The 19,743-nt window shown below is 38.3% G+C and overlaps 1 protein-coding gene across 2 annotated transcripts in view; it reads right to left on the bottom strand.

Moving 5' to 3' along the window:
* Positions 1–19,743, bottom strand: part of LOC126101571 (protein argonaute-2-like) — a 317,714-nt gene that overhangs the window by 284,703 nt on the left and 13,268 nt on the right. For both annotated transcript variants that reach the window (XM_049912221.1, XM_049912220.1), the window contains exon 2: positions 7,379–7,424. In XM_049912221.1, coding sequence (XP_049768178.1) covers positions 7,379–7,394 — 16 coding nt within the window. In that variant the 5' untranslated portion in view covers positions 7,395–7,424. The remainder of the gene's footprint in view (positions 1–7,378; positions 7,425–19,743) is intronic.

Raw genomic sequence — 19,743 nt, 5'->3', positions numbered from 1 at the left:
GTTAATTACTTTGGAATTAATTAAGGGTTGGCTTTGCTAATATGTTTTTAAATAGAGCTACATACATACTTTAAGATTACAAGTATTTTGTTTTCCAAATGTTTATAATTAGTATAGAATTTATATGTGTTTATATGTCAACAACAGAATTTAAGTTACGAAACAATTACTGATTCCACCCTATAATGTAAGTATTAACTAAGAATAGTCAAAATAATTAAAAAATCAATTACATACATAAAACTAAGCACAAAATTAGATCTGGTGTTATATTCTTTAAAACTGAGGGCCAACCTTTCTCTTTTATGAAAATGCAGATTATATTCATGTATGTTAATGGTAATTAGTTAAAAGCGAAAAAACAAATTTAAGGAGGCAGATGGCAAAACAAGAGAGGAAGAAAAAAATATCCCAGCTTGTTTCGTCACAATTGCAGCAACTAAACTTCAGCCTTTAATGGACAAATCAAGGCACCCTCCATTCTCTGAAGTCAATCGCTCAGCTGTACTACCCAATTCAAAAATATGACAGACCCTGCATAATGAACTTGAAATTATAATTGGGAAGTATTCTTCCTCCCAAAATGAACACAGCACAAAAGTTCTGAATCCATTATCAGACATTCCTCACACATCTAGTGATTGTGTAAGGTCAGTCATAAACTGCAAAGTCACAGAGAATGCACATGTACAGGTGTATGCAGTGGTATACATCCCCCACGCCCACTGCCAATCAACCATGGCTCTTGTTGCAGATGGGAAGTAGAGTGGGGTTGTGTTATGTGCTTCAATGATACATCTCAGCTACTGTAGGTGCAAAGACAACAGAGAGGTAGCTGCCAAGAGGCCAGACTCAGATGTGGTGACTGAAGAGGGGCAGGAGGCTTTTTGACTGATCTGGCATTGTTACATTACCCAACAATGTTATGTTGGAAAGGTGGCACAGCTGAAAGCAAGGAGAAGCTACAGATGTTATATTTCCAGAGTACATGCAACTCTACTGTAAGTTTAATGGTGATGACATCTTCCTCAGAAAAATATTCCAGAGATAAAATATTCCCCTATTCTGTTCTGCAGATGTGGGCTACTCAGGAGGAAGTTATCATCAGAAAAACAAATCATGTGCTCTATGGGTAGGAGTGGACAGAAAGGTAGAAAATTAAGGATACGTGATCCGGATATCTTGAAATAATTGTATAAATACGTTACAGTTCTTGAAAAAAGGGATGCATGGATTGTAGTTTCATTTATGAAAAATTAGCGAAGTGCAGTGGCAGGAAGAACAGGATGTCTGGTCAGGTACCAACACAAAATGAAATAATGATAATGCAGGAGTAGATGTAATAATGAATAAGAAAATAGGAACCCCATGTGAATTAGAATGAACAGCATTGGAAATAGATTATCATACCCAAGATAGGCATCAAGCCAAATCCCATCATGGTAGAACAAGCTCCACAGATGAAAGAGATGGAAAAATGTATGATGAGATAAAAGAAATCATTCAGTATGATAAACTCTGTCCCAACATGCCTCAGAAGGCCCAATTGTACCGACTGACCATTGTGTGATCTGCGTCACTGGACGCAGATATGGAAGAGCACGTGGTCAGCACACTGCTCTACCAGCAGTTGTCAGTTCTCGTGACTGGAACCACTACTTCTTAAGTTAGCTCCTCAATTAGCATTACTACGGCTGAGTGCACACCGACTACCGACAGCACTCGGCAGATTCAACAACTACGCTTGGCAGATATGAACGGTCACCTTTCCGAGTGCTACCCAAGCCAGTGCTTAACTTCAGAGATCTGACTGAAATCCCCGTTACAATTGTGGAAAGGTCTTTGGCATTCAGTAAGATAAAGGAGTGCAAAATATAATTGTGATGCAGGGATGGAATTCAGTGGTATGGACAGGGAGATAGGGAAGAATACACTGATCATCATAAAAATAGCTGCACCCAAGAGGACCCAATCAATCCACTGCAAACATTAAGTTCCCAGCTAGTCAAGTTCAAAAGGGGCCACATTGTGGGACTGCGGGAGAGTCGGTGGTCCTATCGTCGTAATGTGCGCCACACTGGTTACACAGAAACCAACATTGCCCATTGCTGGTGGCAGGGATCATTCAAGTAGGCTGCCCTGACTGTCATGACACCTGGCACACTCAGTATCGTACCCTACATGCACGATATTTGGCAACATCAGATATGACTGGCAGTGGGTTATTTTTAGTGATGAGTCCTGCTTCTGCCTCAGAGGCAACGACCATTGGGTCCATGTCTGGAGGCCTAGTAGAGAGCAAAAAGCGGTTTGTGGTCTCCCATCATGCATCCTGCCAGTCTGATGTGAAGGTGTGGGGAGCAATATCCTATGGTGCTCGTGTGTTCCTCAAGGGCTCCATGACCGCTGAACAGTACACAGAGGAGATCCTGCAACTGGTGACTCTGCCATTTGTGAACGCCCGTGCCCATCGCCTATTTCAACAGGACTACACTAATCCTCACACCACTGCCACCTCCCAAGCATGCCTTGCAACTGTGGATACTCTGCCATGGCCAGCCACATCGCCTGATCTCTCACCTATAGAGAATGTGTGGGATGCCATGGAGTACATTTTAAAAAGAACAATTTTACTCCAAAAACAGGTGATTCTTTAAAAGTATGTGAACCAATTTTCTTTGTAAAAGTTGTACCTCTTTCTTTAATTAATGCTATAAATCAAACACTGCTCTCATGAAAAAAGGTAATGTTCAAGATATTCAAAAATAAAAATTAACTGATGAAGTGACCAATGCATCTACCAAAGTCTAAAATAAGAAATGAATTTTAATTACATACAATTTTTCTGTGACTTTTGTCATAATAAAAGGCTCCCAAAAGCCAGACACACAACAAAACTAAAATCACTAATAGTGATATCTACACAATCCAATATGAGATATCTGCTTATCCTGAATCCAGAACTGTTTACTATACCAAGCTGTCTTTTTCCTCCATATATAGTGAGAGAATGTGCTCACTAGGTAAAACCATAACTTTTTGAAAGGACAATTTAAACTGTGTTGTTACAATTGATTTTAAAATAGAGCATTGATTAGAAACTTACATCAGATTAAAACTGTATGCCGGTCCAACACTTGAACTCTTTGCCTGTGCTCTACCGACTGACTTACCCAGGCATGACACACGACCCGTCCTCACAGCTTTACTTCTGCCACATTTCATCTCCTATCCTCCAAACTTCATAGAAGCTCTCCTGCAAAACTTGCAAGACTAAAGAACTTGCCACTAAAGGCAAAGGTCCCCAGTCTGAGTCTCAGTTCGGCACACAGTTTTAATCTGCCAGGAAGTTTCACGTTACTTTGATAATTTGGTGTAAAAAGGCTGTTTTTTAAATAAATCATTAATACTTTTACAGTAAAAATGTACACAACATGCAAATCCCTGCATCATTTTTGTCCAAGCATTTTCCCACATCAGCAATGTCCACTTCCTCATATCCCAGAACATCACTTTTGTCAATTTACCATGTTCTCTGAATGTACACCAACAATCTAAAACTCTTTTTTGATGATATGCTGCTATTTTTGCTGATGTTGTCCATGTGGTTGCCCTCAACTAGTTTCCACACTGGACACAGTTAGCCTATGTTGGAAATAAATAATGCTCCTCTCAGGTCATCTGTATAGCAGCAAAGCCTGTTTTTCTGATTTGTCCATAATGGAATACACATGAAAATCCGGACGAATAATTTAGTTGGTCATATGATCCCGCACGGAAATGTCCATGATCCAAAGTGTCTTTGGATGGCAACATTTACTGGCCATCACTCACTATCCTACAGCCCTACATGGTGAGCAACTATCTAATGTTCTAACGTACCTTAACTTTCACATATATTCCTATTAGTCTGTCACTCAGAACCACAATGATCTCTCTCCTCCTCCCCCCCCCCCCCCCCTCTCCCCCCCCCCCCCCCCCCCCAACCAAAGCCAGAGTGCTTTGCTTCTAGCTCTGTCATGACAACTGATGCTGTTATTACAGATGGGGTCAATTTTATTGGAAAATTTCCACCTTTGTTTTCAAGCATTCTACATGGAAGAAGTTTCTCAGTACTGCAATCAGCTTCTGTGATCCAACTCAATTGCAGGAATGATTTAAAGCACTGCAAACCCTGTCTTGTGGAAGCAGCAATCATGACATCCTCAGTGTACAGCAAGGTGCACTGTATGGTCAGCTTCAGACAATATGTAACGGTTTTTTTTAATCAAAATAATGGTTACAGTACCAAATCTTGGTGCACCCTGTTACTATAAAGCTGTCAGTTAGGCCAAATTGACAAAACACTCAGGTTTTCACATCCACTGATTGCATTTTGACACTGCAGTGCATCATTATCATGGCAGAACTGCACTAAACCATTTAGGAAATAACGTGGTCAAAGACCTTCACCAAATCTAGGAAGGCTATGTATTGGGTGTGGATTTTTCTTAGGTTATCCAGTAGGTTCACAGCTGTCAATATAGAATTAGCTGAACAACAGCTGACTGGTTGGTAGGGAGCTGGAAGTGGTACGGGCATGTTGGGTCAGGTATCTTTCAAATGTATGAGCTGATACCCAAAATATCTGAGAATTTAATTGTACTGGTCAAATTAGTAACAGTGTGACAATCCGCGGCTAGATGTCTCGAGGAACGTGTCTTAACTACTACAGCACACAGTTGTGTCATCTTTGGTGCACGCAGTTGAGAGTTGTAGTGGTGCATGTGAGTACGTGTTTCAGTGATTCTGCGAATTGTGAAATGTATATTGTGAAGGAACCATGGATTTGCATCAAATTCTGCTTCAAATTGAAGAAAACTGCAGCTGAAACCCACCACATGCTGACAGACACATTTGGTGAGAGTGCACCTGAGTCAAGCAAGAACATTTAAGTGGTTCAAGCATTTCAAGGAAGGCCAAGAATCAGTGGAAGATGATAAACATTCTGGTCAACCTTCAACATGCACAACAACGGAAATGATCATGAAAGTGCATGACATAATTCACGAAGAATGAAGGTAGACAATTAACAAGGTTTGTAACAGACCCAGGCTGTCATACAATACATGTCAATGAAATCTAGCTGAACTCAACATGAAACAAATGGCAGTGAAGTATGACCCTTGCCTTCTCAGCACTGACCAATGAAATCTCAGGATTCAGTCTTGCACTGAGCTGCAACAAAAGAGTTCAAGAGTATCCAAAATTCTTATCCAGAGTCATAACAGGTGATGAATCTTAGGTCTACAGTTACAACTCTGAAACAAAGCAGCAACCATTGCAATGGAAAATGCCATCTTCTCCCAGGGCCGAAAAAAGTTCAACAAGTTCACAGCAACATGAAGACAATGCTGGTCATTTTTCTTTCAACTTTTGGGGAGTAGTGTGTAAGGAGTCTGTTCCACCTGGTCAGACTGTCAACAGGCAGTTTTACTGTGAGATTTTGAGGCAACTGAGGGAAAATGTTCAGTGCAAACAGGCAGAGTTATGGAAAAAGAAAGACTGGTTGGTACACAATGAAAACACACCCATTCACACCGTGCTCAATGTGAAGGAATTCCTGGCCAAAAACAACATAGCAATGGTCTCCCACTCTCCCTACTCATGAGAGAAGGGAGATGTTTTGACTCAAAAGAAAATATCCAAATGGATTCACAATGGGTCCTGAATACTCTTCACCTTGCATCCTTCCAGGAGTGCTTCCAAAAATAGAAAAAACCCTGGAATCATTGCATATATTCCCGAGGTGACTACTCTGAAGGTGATGGAGAACATTAAGATGTGAGTAAGTTCTCTAATCTTACAATGAGATTTTCAATTAAGATGTGAGTAAGTTCTCTAATTTTACAATGAGATTTTCAGATATTTTGGGTAGCAACTCACAATTTTATGTAACAAAAAACAAACTGGACAGTAGTTGGATTTTGTACCATCAAATGGATACCAAGCAATGATGGAGTTGCTTCAAAAGTCTCAAAGTACATAATCTAGCCTTCGAGTCTTTCATTCTGTTCAGTACTATGGTTACTTCCACAACACTAATTTATGCAACTGGCCTGAAGTGATTATTCCATAAATAAGCAATTGTTTTGTATGAAATTTAATAATTGTAACTTTTCTTGCAACACGTTTTTATTTTATCATCGTGTACTCTATCATCAGGATGAAAATATAATGGTTTGAGGTGATCAGTAGATAAGGTCAGATTTTAACAACTATAGGGGAATTTTTCTGCCTTCAGTGATCTACATCATCACCACTAAGGCACTAGCTGTTTGAGTGGAGGATCAATTAGATTTTGTCACAGAAGTGATTTACAATCAAAATGCAAAAGATCATTACATAGAAAGTTACATGAAAAACATTTAAAGTACACTATGTATTTTTTCCATTTTGATTGTAAATCACTAATTCAAATTGTGAACGGCTGGACTAGTGACCCCACATTCTTCTTCCCATCAACATATGGCAGTACTTTTGCTGCTCTGGTTTACCAGCTTGCTTCCCCCTTTGTGTAAGCTAGTTCATTCTCTGCATTCGCTGGTGTTATACCGTATGCTGTACACGTACATCACAGCACTCGGGGTCCCAGCACGAAGTGTCAGTGTTCTGGTGTTTCTTGCATATTTCTTTACCCAGGCAGTCATCAGTAGTATTGACTGGTGTCACTTGGCATTGACTTAGGTTTTACCACACCTTACTTGAGTGCTGGTTTCTAAAATGTTATAGGGAACTTCTTTCCTGCTTTTTTGTGTGTACTACTGCATGTAAAAACTTATTAGCTCTGGTCTCCTGTACACTTTCAGTACAACACCTGATGATGGGCATATAAGAGCCCATAACAGAAAAAAACCTTACAACTGAAGCACTACTTTCAGCCTCTGCTTCAACAAATAGTTATTGGACTCACATCCACAATGAGTAAGTTTCAATCTCTGCCTGACTGCACAGAATTAAGTTTCCTGTGGTTTACTAAATTACTTGAAGTGAATGGTATGTTGATCTCTTTGAAAAGACGAGAAATAATATCTTTCTCCATCCCTCTTCAATACAAATTTGTGCAATGTATCTAAAGGTATCACTGAAAGGACATGAAACTTTATTCATCGTTCTTTCAGACTTTATTATTCGTCAGGAAATATATACCTGGACCACAGTTATGTAGGACACAAGCAAGAAATGAATTGATTATCACACTTAGTTGTGTTTATAATAGTAATAATTTTACATTGGCATCATTATGTTTCAACATGTCCCTGTTCTTTTGTCTTTCAATAGTAAAAACAATTTAAAGGACTGTAACCACTATGAGCAATTACTAGGCCATTGTACTTACTCTTCCCTTTTCCCATGATGGTTCAGCTGATTCTGTAGAACTGAATCTGAAACAACATGAAGATTGCTTCACATTCGTTTTTTCTACAGTACTTCAATGAGTATATGGCTAAGAGCTAAACACACACAGAAATACTTCAGTGAGTATATGGCTATGAGTTAACCCTCCACACACACACACACACACACACACACACACACACACACACACACAGAAAGAGAGAGAGAGAGAGAGAAAGCATGGGACTGTGTAATCTACCTAAAAAGTCTTGTACGACATAGAAGTGGTCAAGTAAAACCAATTTTAGTATTTTACAATAACTGAAATTACTTTACAGTACACATATTTGTTTATCTATGACTTTAATTTATTTGTAACCACCGTTAGTGGTACTAACCTCAACAATACTACCCATACAACAGTGCAGGGGATGAGATGTTGCTAATGTCATGCATCTTTAAACTTACAAAGTTCAAAGAACTAGTATTACAAGTAAGTGAAGAATCTACAGATATTCTTCAGCCACTGTGTATCACTCCGGTAGATACCATGAAGACAAGATTAATTTGCCCAATTCTGTTCTGTATAAATATTACTCTTGAGTTAGTGTAAGACACGTACAAAAAAAAATCTCTTTGTCAATGACAGTAACATCACAGTCACTGCTAAAAATCAGAACTCCTGTCAGAGAAAGCAAATGAAACCCTCCAGGATGCCTCAACTGGGCAGTAGGTAATAAATTAACACTGAACATAAAGAGAATAAACAGCGTGTACTCCAATATAAAGAGGGGAAGCAACTCTTATCACTTTAAGCATACACGATAAATCTGAGTAGAATAGAATAGAATAGAATAGAAGTTTATTGTCTCATAGCATACCATTTCAAGCCATTGACTTAAAAGTACAGGAGACTCGTCAAAACACAAAAACTTGTTTACAATTTTCCTTATAATACCAGTAATATAATATACAGTACTGAATAATTACTTAATTAAGCAACTAACAATTTCTCTTCAAATGTAACAATCTTTTAAGATTAACAATCCTAAGTACTTGCTCTCTCCTGCTCAAATTTTCAGGTAGTCACTTATGAATTCTTCTACTGAATAGTAACATTTCTGCACTAGTTTCTCTTTTAAGGATTTTTTTCAATGTTTCTAAATTTATTCTGAGCAATTTTCTTCCTTTCACTTTGTTATAAATTTTCATACCCATATAATGTAGAGTTTGAGCACAAAGTTTTAAACGGTGAGTGGGCAGCATAAAATTATTTTGATTTCTGGTGTTGTAATCATGTTGAAAATGATTTGCTACAAATAAATCAGAGTTACTGTGTACAAAGATAATCAGCTCATATACGTATAGCGAGGGAACACTTACTATTGTCAGATGTTTTAGGAGTGGGCAACATGATTTCCTTCGCCCTACATTGTGCATATTTCTAATGATGGTTTTCTGAAGTTTTAGTATTCGACACATATGGTTTGAGTAACCCCAAAATACAATTCCATACCGTACCTTATTACTGACTCAAAGTAGCTGTGATATACTACTTTTCTTATGCCCATACTGGTAGCATTGTACAATATTCTCATTGCATATGCTAGGCTATTGAATTTATTTGCTAGGCACTGTATACCGTATTTACTCGAATCTAAGCCGCACCAGAAAAATGAGACTCGAAATAAAGGAAAAAAAAATTACCCGAATCTAAGCCGCAGCTGAAATTTGAGACTCGAATTTCAAGGGGAGAGAAAAGTTTTAGGCCGCACCTCCAAATCGAAACAAAGTTGGTCCATTGTAATATGAGACACAATTCAGGTCGAATGAATGACGATACAGCTACAGTAGTTTGGTTCGAGCCGTAAGCTTAGCAGTTAAGCTTTACCAGGTAGCCATTGCTATGCGTCAGGCACTCCGTCCTTATTTATACGGGTACCCTTCGTTTTTCACGTGCTTCGTCTGGTTTGAATTGATTGCTTATTTTTCTTTGATCTGATAATTGCCGTTCTTTTTGTTATAGGTGTTTTCGTCACTCTAAGCTGAAAATGCATTACTGTACTGTGTCATGCATTGTTTGTCGCATTCCGATAATGAATGTTCACGACCTGTCGCCGCTCGCGGCATGGTTTGCTTTTGTGCGTGCTACCGCCGCTTACAATAAAAAAAAAGAGAGTAATTGTCTCAGTAGCGTAACAATGGCAAGAGACTGCTATTTGTTGTTATTTACACTGCTGCTTTCTTTGATAATGATCAACAAGAACCAAATAATAAACTGCATATGGTAGATGATGTTCTGAACGAGAGTTTAGCAACAATTTTTCTCCGTTTGAAAATCTCTGCAGACGCCTCTTTAGTACATTATTTTCTGCACAGAAATTAGTCACCTTAGATTTAAAAACCTAGTCAATTGCCGCGCGCGCTTCATTTCTGACTGTATCACTATTAGGCATAAGAATAATACGAATATGAACATGACATATGTGTATACTTCCGCGTTTGTGTTGTCTCACTCTAGTTTCGTAGTTTATTAGGCAGACAGGAGTTAAATGAGATAGCAGCAAACACGAAAGAATACATGGCAAAATGTTTATATTCGTACTATTCTTATGGTGAAGAGAATACTGCATGTGATTCAGAATTCACAAAAGTTCCCATTAGCAACCATCTCTTCTCACAGGTAGGAAAAAAAATCAGAACGTAGAATTGGCCATACTGACAAACATCGCAAACGGTCTTGCCAGTCGGATTTTCGTAGTGCATTGAAAAGCTGCTACATTTGAAGATGAACAATACGGAATTTGTATTTACTTCGTTGGATAATGTATGAAAATGCAGTGGTCGAAATTCGGGTCGGAGAAAAAAGCTTGTCTTCCATCTTTTTTTTTAAATTTATTTGCTGACGCAGAGGTTTTGGCCCCAGTATTTATCTTTGTGCCTGTAAAGCATGCCTGTGTAGCGCTACATATATTCGACGGCAGAAGTTAGTTGTGGCGGCACCTACCAACATATTTCAGAACTTCCGATTACTTTGCACTCGATTCTAAGCCGCAGGCGGTTTTTTGGATTACAAAAACCGGAAAAAAAGTGCGGCTTAGATTCGAGTAAATACGGTATGTCACCCCCATGATAGATTTTTATCTAGTTGCATTCCTATGAATTTCACACAGCTAGCTTCCTGCAAATCCTAGTTTCTGTGACTGAGCTCAATATCATTTAATTTTGCTTGTTTTGTTTTAAATTGCATTAACTGAGTCTTTTACATGTTTAATTTTAACCCATTTAAATCAAACCAGTTATCTAAGTTTCCTAAATTATTTAATACAGTTTGTGGAATTTGATCTGTAATGTCACTTTCAATGATTAAAGACGTGTCATCCACAAATAAAACTGAGTGAAACTCAATATTAAGTGGCAGATCATTTATGTAAAATAAAAATAGAATGGGACCTAAGACAGAACCTTGGGGCACTCCATGTGAAATGGTTTTCCATTTTGAAGTACAAGTTCCTCTCTCTGATGTTATAACCACTCTTTGTCTTCAGTTGGTTGGATAGGATTTAAACCATTCTAATACCGTGCCCCTAATTCCACACTTCTCCAGTTTACAGTGTAGCAAGGAGTGATCCACACTATCAAAGGCCTTTGATAGGTCACACAAAATACCTGTGACATGCAGTGAGTTGTTTTCATCAACAAAATTATTTATAGCAGATACTGTGGTTTTGCCTTTTTGAAATCCATACTGATCTTTTGAGATTATTTTAAATTTCTGTATGAAATTTTGAATTTGTATGGTGACTACCTTCTCAAATATTTTTGACAGTGATGGAAGAAGAGAGACTTGACGATAGTTTGCCATGTGTTCTTTTGTACCTTTTTTGAATAGTGGCTTAACTACTGCGTACTTCAGTGTGCATGGAAAATAACCTTCTTGAAGGGACTGGTTAACTATTGTAGTTAGTGGCTGCGCAATTATTTTAAGGACTGTTTTTAACACTTCTGTTGGTGTTCCATCCCATCCTGCTGATGTTTTATTTTTACTGACAGTATCACATTTTCTATATCTTTTACAGTAGTTTCTGTAAATGTACCGAAAAATTCACCGTCAAGTTGCTCACTGCTGATGAAATTTACCGTGTCTGGATACTCTGCTGCACTGACATTGGGTTTGTTTACATTTATAAAGAATTCATTAAACAATTCAGAAATTTGAGCAGGATTTACAATAGTTTTACCCTCTATCTTGATTTCAGAAATATCGTGGCCTCTACCTATTGCAACTGTTTCAGCTTTGGTCACTGACCATAATGCCTTTGATTTGTTTTCACTATCCAATATAAATCTATTATTTGCCAGTTCTTTGGCTGCCTTTACAACTTTTTTAAAAATATTTTTGTAATCTTTTACATAGGTAACAAAATCAGGACTTGTGTTATGCTTTAGTTCCCTATGTAGACATCTTTTTCTTGCACTCGTGATTTTTATTGCTTCAGTAATCCACTTTACTTTATTTCCTGCTTTTTTATCATGTACAGTAAGGGGAAAAGTTTCATTAAAAATGTGCAGCAATTTTTCCAAGAAAGTAGCAAAATTTTCAGAGCATTAAATACTATGGTCTTAGACCACTCCACCTTATTTAATCTATGATAGAATAATTTTATATTTTCTTTGCTGAACTGGCAATTGGTGTAGGTTTTTTTCGAGCAAGGTTCTATTGTTTTTGGAAACTCCATAAACAGAGCGCAATGATCAGAAAGTCCTAAATCTACACAAAACTTATTTGCCTCATTATAAGCGTAATTGGTTAAAATATTATCTATACATGTTGCAGACACTTCGTTTACTCAAGTGAAATCAGTGAAATTTGCACTGAAATCCGCTGTTTGAATCATATCAATGAATTTTGTTGAGTTATTGGCTTCACTGGCTAGATCTATGTTGAAATCAGCAGTTATTATGACTCTTTTCTTGGTTTCTTTTAGAAGTTTTTGCAATAGACACTGGAATTTTGACAAAAAACGTTTCGTCATTTCTGTGCCCAGAATTCTGTACACAGATAAAATTACGATATTTTGCCTTAACGCAACAGCTTTCAAATATACATTCTTCATTATGGGAATAGAAATCGACTCTTGCTCTGCATTCCATTGATCTTTCCACTAGTATGCATGATTGTCCTCAAATTAAATTACTTCTACAAAAGCTGCTGGCAACATAAATATTATCAAGGCTATTCAAGATTTTGATACTATCCTTTGTAAGCCAGTGTTCATTCAAGCATACAATCTTGAGATTTGGTATTTCTGACAAAATGATTTGCAAGTCGTTAAGTTTTGTTTCTCCACCATTTGTGTAATTTGAACATAATCCATTTATGTTCAAGTGCATTACGAAATTATTGTTACTTTTTTGAATGTCCTTAATGGCATCTAGTTTGAAACACTGTTTGTGTATTTTCGTTTCAACTTCGTTATTAATTTTTACACCCCCATCTCTGCATACTAGTTTCCTGTATTAAGTATGATCTTACATATATCGCTATACATATTGCTGAATGTTGCCGACCCTAGCTTGTTTGGATGCAGTCCATCTTGTCCTAGACATTTATCACTAATAAATTTATTTGAATCCACAAAAACTGCACCAGGTCTGTTGCACTGCTCTCTGCTGCGATTGTTTATCCTGTCTATGTAGATTGTACAGCAAACACAAAGTTTGTAAGGATGAACATTGATTGTCAGCTGACATGAAATCAACATACAATGAATGAAATTTTCACTCTGCAGCAGAGTGAATGTTGATGTGGATTACAACATTTAATTTCCACTGTATTATTCTGTGGACAATTATACTTCAGAAGTGCCTCTTGATTCCACATTTAGAACAATTTACTTCTTCTACTATCAGTACATACATCTCGTACTATTTCTTAACTGTGGTGCTAGTCTTGCAAGTTTCACAGCAGCACTTCTGTGAAGTTTGGAGGGTAGGAAATGAGGTACTAGTGGAAGTAAAACTGCAAGGACAGGTCATGAGTCGTGGTTGGGTGGCTCAGTCAGCAAAGCCCTTCCATCGAAAGGCAATGGTCACAAGTTCCAGTCTGATAAAGCACACAGTTTTAATCTGTTGGGAAGTAACATATAAAGATATTCGCAAAAAGAATTTCATCAGCATGTTAAGTGCTTAGGATGTTAGCATCTGTTTGTAACAGCCAATGCTTGAGGTGATATACTATGCTAAACACAATTAATTCTTAATTATGCCATTCTTTTCTGGGGATGAAAGGCACAAAACATGGACACAGTTTCTAAGCTACAGGAAAGGGCCATAAGAATAGTAACTGGAAATAGTAGTCATGCTCACTGTAAAAAAAAAACTGCAGGAATAACTTTCAGTGACAAAGAAATGGCTGCAAAATTTTTGGTTAAATGAAAGAGGGAGAAAATGCTTAAAGCTTAAATAGTGTGCAAAGCCTGTTTCATTTCACAAAATGTTAACATGTATTGTATGAAGGGATGAATACTTACACCATGTATAAAATATGTACCAAAATGAAACTCACAAAAGTGTGAAAGAAAAATTATTCAGAAAGTTTAGAGCTGCCTGTAAGAGTGCATCATTACTGAGGAAGACCTACGAGACTGGGTGCTCTAAATTGCAAGTGAGATGAACATTACTATTTCCAGGCTTCTTGAAACTGTATGGAGAAGGACATCACAAAACTATAAAGTTTATCTCAAGTAAACATGTAGAGGAGATGTCATTAATAGGGAATACTATACAGAAATTTTTAGTTGATGAAGCTTCTTGTGATCCCTTAAAATGCTGTGTATAAAGCCAATCAGTCAGGTTTCATGGAGGAACTGCTTGCAACCTGCACTTTATCATTTTGAACGAAATAAAACATAATCACTTGCGCACTCGATGGAACCTGTGATACATTTGACAACAACAATGCCGGTGGTAAGTTATTAGTGGATTACCATTTATGTAGCTTCGTATCTGTCTTTAGGAACCTCAAGGCACATTAGAACCAAAAGTTTTTTAAAAAAGTATGTTTACTTCTAAAATTCTTGTTACTGATGTAGTAAAATCAGTAAAAATGGGAGAGAATAATTTTCAATGTTACATCTGAAACATCTTCCAATCATTTGCAGAAACTAATTCATTGGTTTTTAGGACTCTTGATGTCGTCCCAATGGCACCTCTTCAGGAGGACTACGGAAAGGCTCTTAATATCATTTGGATTCCACCTGGAACTAATAGTGTGATTCAGCATCCGAGAAAAAAAATCAACAGTGTAAAGCATTTGTCAACTTCTGATAGCTCTTTGTCATTTCAAGTTCATCATCAAAATAGTATTGTTAAAGTTCAGTCAACTCTGCACTATCAGTTGAGTCTGGCTTTGGCAACTAGAGACTGTCATCATGTGTGTGTGAGTTGCATCTGCATGAATGTGTGTATGTGTACGTTATCTATTCTGATAAAGCCTATTTGGCTGAAAGCTTTGTTTGACAGCTTTTTGTTGTGCCTATCTGCAATTCAGCACCTCTGTTATGTGGTGAGTAGCAACTATCCTTTTCATAATAGTCTTTTAGTTAGTTTTGTGTTCCATAGATCATTTGAATGACTCTTTTATCAAAATGATGTGGAACGAGTCAGTTTACAGGATATTTTGTACATGATTATTGTTAATATTAATGAACACATTAACATTTTAGTCCTACTCATGCAACTACATTTAATATTTTGTTTATTCCTGACCTCCTAACACTCCGTTCCAGTTCCGTCTAAATAAAACTAGTAGTTACTGTGAAGTGCCTGAATACATTAGTTTTTCTTTTACCAGGTGTTGCTGGTGTAAGGAAAATGTTTGTTTCCATCGTGCAATAGACCCTCTACAACATTCAAACACATAACAACTGTGCTACAGACGCTGTTATAAAATTTTTAATGTCAACAAATTTTAAGTCCCAATCGACAGCATTCGTCTTTAATGTACCATCAAACACTGTCCTGATTTTCTTTCGTCTGCTAGTCACTTTTGTAACACCTGCATCTGCAACAGCTTAGCTGTTGATATGAACTGCAAGTTATAAAAAAAATTAATGATTTGAGGCATTGTCGGTATGCTTTTAAGTGTTTAAAAGTCATATGTGTGCACTTTGGACTTTGAACTATGTGGCAGTACATTCTCTTGTCATGGCTGCGTCTGCTTATTCGCTGATTCGTATGTTAGGTAGGAAGGGCTTTGCAAAACACTGTTATAAGCAATTCTTCATGTGGCAAATGAGTAACTTTAGCATTTTTTTTTAAATACTTGCAGTGTGCCACAGCAGCTAAAATTCTAACAGTGCATTTCTTTCGGTGTATTCGTCCTGTGTGTAAAATTCCAGGATAGGTTTCGACATGTCAGATCTCACCACTTGTAACACAACAGAATGACATCTAACAATTTTTTTGCATAATTAATTCTGTAACGATAATGTATCTGTGTTGTAATTTCTGTCATGTTGTTGTGGTCTTCAGTCCTGAGACTGGTTTGATGCAGCTCTCCATGCTACCCTATCCTGTGCAAGTTTCTTCATCTCCCAGTACCTACTGCAACCTACATCCTTCTGAATCTGCTTAGTGTATTCATCTCTTGGTCTCCCTCTATGATTTTTACCCTCCACGCTGCCCTCCAATGCTAAATTAGTGATCCCTTGATGCCTCAGAACATGTCCTACCAACCGATCCCTTCTTCTCGTCAAGTTGTGCCACAAACTCCGCTTCTCCCCAATTCTATTCAATACCTCCTCATTAGTTAAGTGATCTACCCATCTAATCTTCAGCATTCTTCTGTAGCACCACATTTCAAAAGCTTCTATTCTCCTCCTGTCTGAACTATTTATCGTCCATGTTTCACTTCCATACATGGCTACAGTCCATACAAATACTTTCAGAAACGAGTTCCTGACACTTAAATTTATACTCGATGTTAACAAATTTATCTTCTTCAGAAATGCTTTCCTTGCCATTGCCAGTCTACATTTTATATCTTCTTTACTTCGACCATCATCAGTTATTTTGCTCCCCAAATAGCAAAACTCCTTTACTACTTTAAGTGTCTCATTTCCTAATCTAATTCCTTCAGCATCACCTGACTTAATGCGAATACATTCCATTATCCTCGTTTTGCTTTTGTTGATATTCATCATATATCCTCCTTTCAAGACACTGTCCATTCCATTCAACTGCTGTTCCAAGTCCTTTGCTGTCTCTGACAGAATTACAATGTCATCGGTGAACCTCAAAGTTTTTATTTCCTTTCCATGGATTTTAATACCTACTCCGAATTTGTCTTTTGTTTCCTTTACTGCTTGCTCAATATACAGATTGAATAACATCGGGGAGAGGCTACAACCCTGTCTCACACCCTTCCCAACCACTGCTTCCCTTTCATGCTCCTCGACTCTTATAACTGCCATCTGGTTTCTGTACAAATTGTAAATAGCCTTTCGCTCCCTGTATTTTACCCCTGCCACCTTTAGAAGAGAGTATCCAGTCAACATTGTCAAAAGCTTTCTCTAAGTCTACAAATGCTAGAAACGTAGGTTTGCCTTTCCTTAATCTTTCTTCTAAGATAAGTCATAAGGTCAGTATTGCCTCATGTGTTCCAAAATTTCTAAGGAATCCAAACTGATCTTCCCCGATGTCGGCTTCTACCAGTTTTTCCATTCGTCTATAAATAATTCGCGTTAGTATTTTGCAGTTGTGACTTATTAAACTGATAGTTCGGTAATTTTCACATCTGTCAACACCAAACTGATCTTCCCCAATGTCGGCTTCTACCAGTTTTTCCATTCGTCTGTAAATAATTCGCGTTAGTATTTTGCAGCTGTGACTTATTAAACTGATAGTTCGGTAATTTTCACATCTGTCAACACCTGCATTCTTTGGGATTGGAATTATTATATTCTTCTTGAAGTCTGAGGGTATTTCACCTGTCTCATACACCTTGCTCACTAGATGGTAGAGTTTTGTCAGGACTGGCTCTCCCAAGGCCATCAGTAGTTCTAATGGAATGTTGTCTACTCCCGGGGCCTTGTTTCGGCTCAGGTCTTTCAGTGCTCTGTCAAACTCTTCACACAGTATCGTATCTCCCATTTCATCTTCATCTACATTCTCTTCCATTTCTATTATATTGTCCTCAAGCACATCGCCCTTGTACAGACCCTCTATATACTCCTTCCATCTTTCTGCTTTCCCTTCTTTGGTTAGAACTGGGTTTCCATCTGAGCTCTTGATATTCATACAAGTGGTTCTCTTTTCTCCAAAGGTCTCTTTAATTTTCCTGTGGGCAGTATCTATCTCACCCCTAGTGAGATAAGCCTCTACATCCTTACATTTGTCCTCTAGCCATCCCTGCTTAGCCATTTTGCACTTCCTGTCGATCTCATTTTTGAGACGTTTGTATTCCTTTTTGCCTGTTTCATTTACTGCGTTTTTATATTTTCTCCCTTGATCAATTAAATTCAATATTTCTTCTGTTACCCAAAGATTTCTACTAGCCCTTGTCTTTTTACCTACTTGATCCACTGCTGCCTTCACTATTTCATTCCTCAAAGCTACCCATTCTTCTTCTACTGTATTTCTTTCCCCCGTTCCTGTAAATTGTTCCCTTATGCTCTCCCTGAAACTCTGTACAACCTCTGGTTCTTTCAGTTTGTCCAGGTCCCCATTGTTTAGCGATTATTTTGACTACTGGGGTGTCATGTGACCCGACTCAGTACTGTGGATATGAGCGGGAAAATCGTGGTCTCTTGGGGGTTGGCCGTTGTGGTGGCGAGTGAGGAGCGGCAAAGTGCCGCGAGTGCAAGCATGGACCCCAGTGTATGCGAAGGAACAAAGTGAAAGTGTGTGGGTGTGAGACAAACAGTGTACAAATTGCACCAATTATTATTTGTGAACTTAAAAATGCATGGCCACAATGTTAAAGTGTTTCTTTTGAATAAATGTTTCAATCTGAACGTGTATAGTTTAATTCACTGCTGTTCAAAAAGTCAGCCAATATCTGACTCAATAATAGGGGCGCAAATGCAACCGTTTACTACCAACTCTCTTTGCAGATGAGCTACGTGAAAAATAGGCAGTAAACGAGCCCGAGTTCAGTTGCAATTGGGGGCTCGTCCGGGATTGGACTTTCTTCCATATTCCATAGTATTTCGGAATCGGATGTCCGTCTGATGTTAGGCGTTTGAACAGTCAGTGTGGGGGCTCTGAGCTAAATCGGTGCATTAGCAGTACCGGAGTGTTTGTGCTGGACAAGATACACGCTGCCCCGTGGTTACGCCGATATAAGGCCACCACGATTGTGAAGCAGTCAGTTACACAGTCTGATGAGTCGACTATGTGTTGCCACGGGTAAAACCACCGTGCTTGCCGTGTCCACATGTTGCCGCGGGTAAAACAGTCGTCCGTGCCGTGATCACGTGTTGCCGCGAGAAAAAAATGTCGTCCGTGCCACGTCCATGTGTTGCTACGGGTAAAGCAGTCGAAGCTGTATCTACGTGCTGCCGACGATCAACGCCGTCGTCCGTGCCACCGACCAACACGACTACATGCTGCCAGGGGCCTACGCAACGTGTTCTCGCTCCTGATTGAGTTTGCTGTGTGTCCACGCCGCCGATTACGATTCATTGCATAGCTGTGCTGCGGAGCTCACTGCAGACGTCGCGTCACACGAGGATATAAAAGATAAGTACAGCCAGCAGCTACATTGCAAAATTGTGTCCTTTTCATTAGCCATGGCCGATGAGACGCGTGAATCTCAAAGTGAAGGCGAATCAGTGGATGTTAGGAGTACCTGTAGTAGCCCTAGCATGCCAAAAGAAATAGGCTGGATACCAGGAAGTGACCTCAGTACATTTTTTGTAAAACTTACTAGTAAATTAGGAGAAATAGGCTCGAAAATAGGGAATATAAAAACTGCAATAGTTGGAGAAATGGATTCGAAAATAGGGGATATGGAATTAAGGCTTAGTGATAAAATAAAGACAGTGAGTGAAAAATTTGATCAGCTAGATCTCAAATTCACTCAAATTACAGATAAAGTCGAAAACACAGTTAAAATTGTTGAGGGAATTATTGAGAGAGTTGATGAGGTTGAAAGAAGCCTAGTAGCCAAGGTGGACACTGTGCAAAGTAATCTTGTGGGGCACATTCAGGTACAGGAACAGAAATGCACATTATTTCAAAGACAAACAGAGGCAGACATTGAATCCATTAAGATAGGAGTGCTGGATTGCCATAAGGGAATTACTGACAATAAGAAGGAATTAGAATGGGAAATAAATGTCTTGAGGGAAACAGTTAATA

The sequence above is a fragment of the Schistocerca cancellata genome, chromosome 9 (genome assembly GCF_023864275.1).
Source record: "Schistocerca cancellata isolate TAMUIC-IGC-003103 chromosome 9, iqSchCanc2.1, whole genome shotgun sequence".
NCBI lineage: Eukaryota > Metazoa > Arthropoda > Insecta > Orthoptera > Acrididae > Schistocerca > Schistocerca cancellata.
Note: the sequence above shows the minus strand (reverse complement) of the source record. Positions and strands in the feature narration are given on the sequence as shown.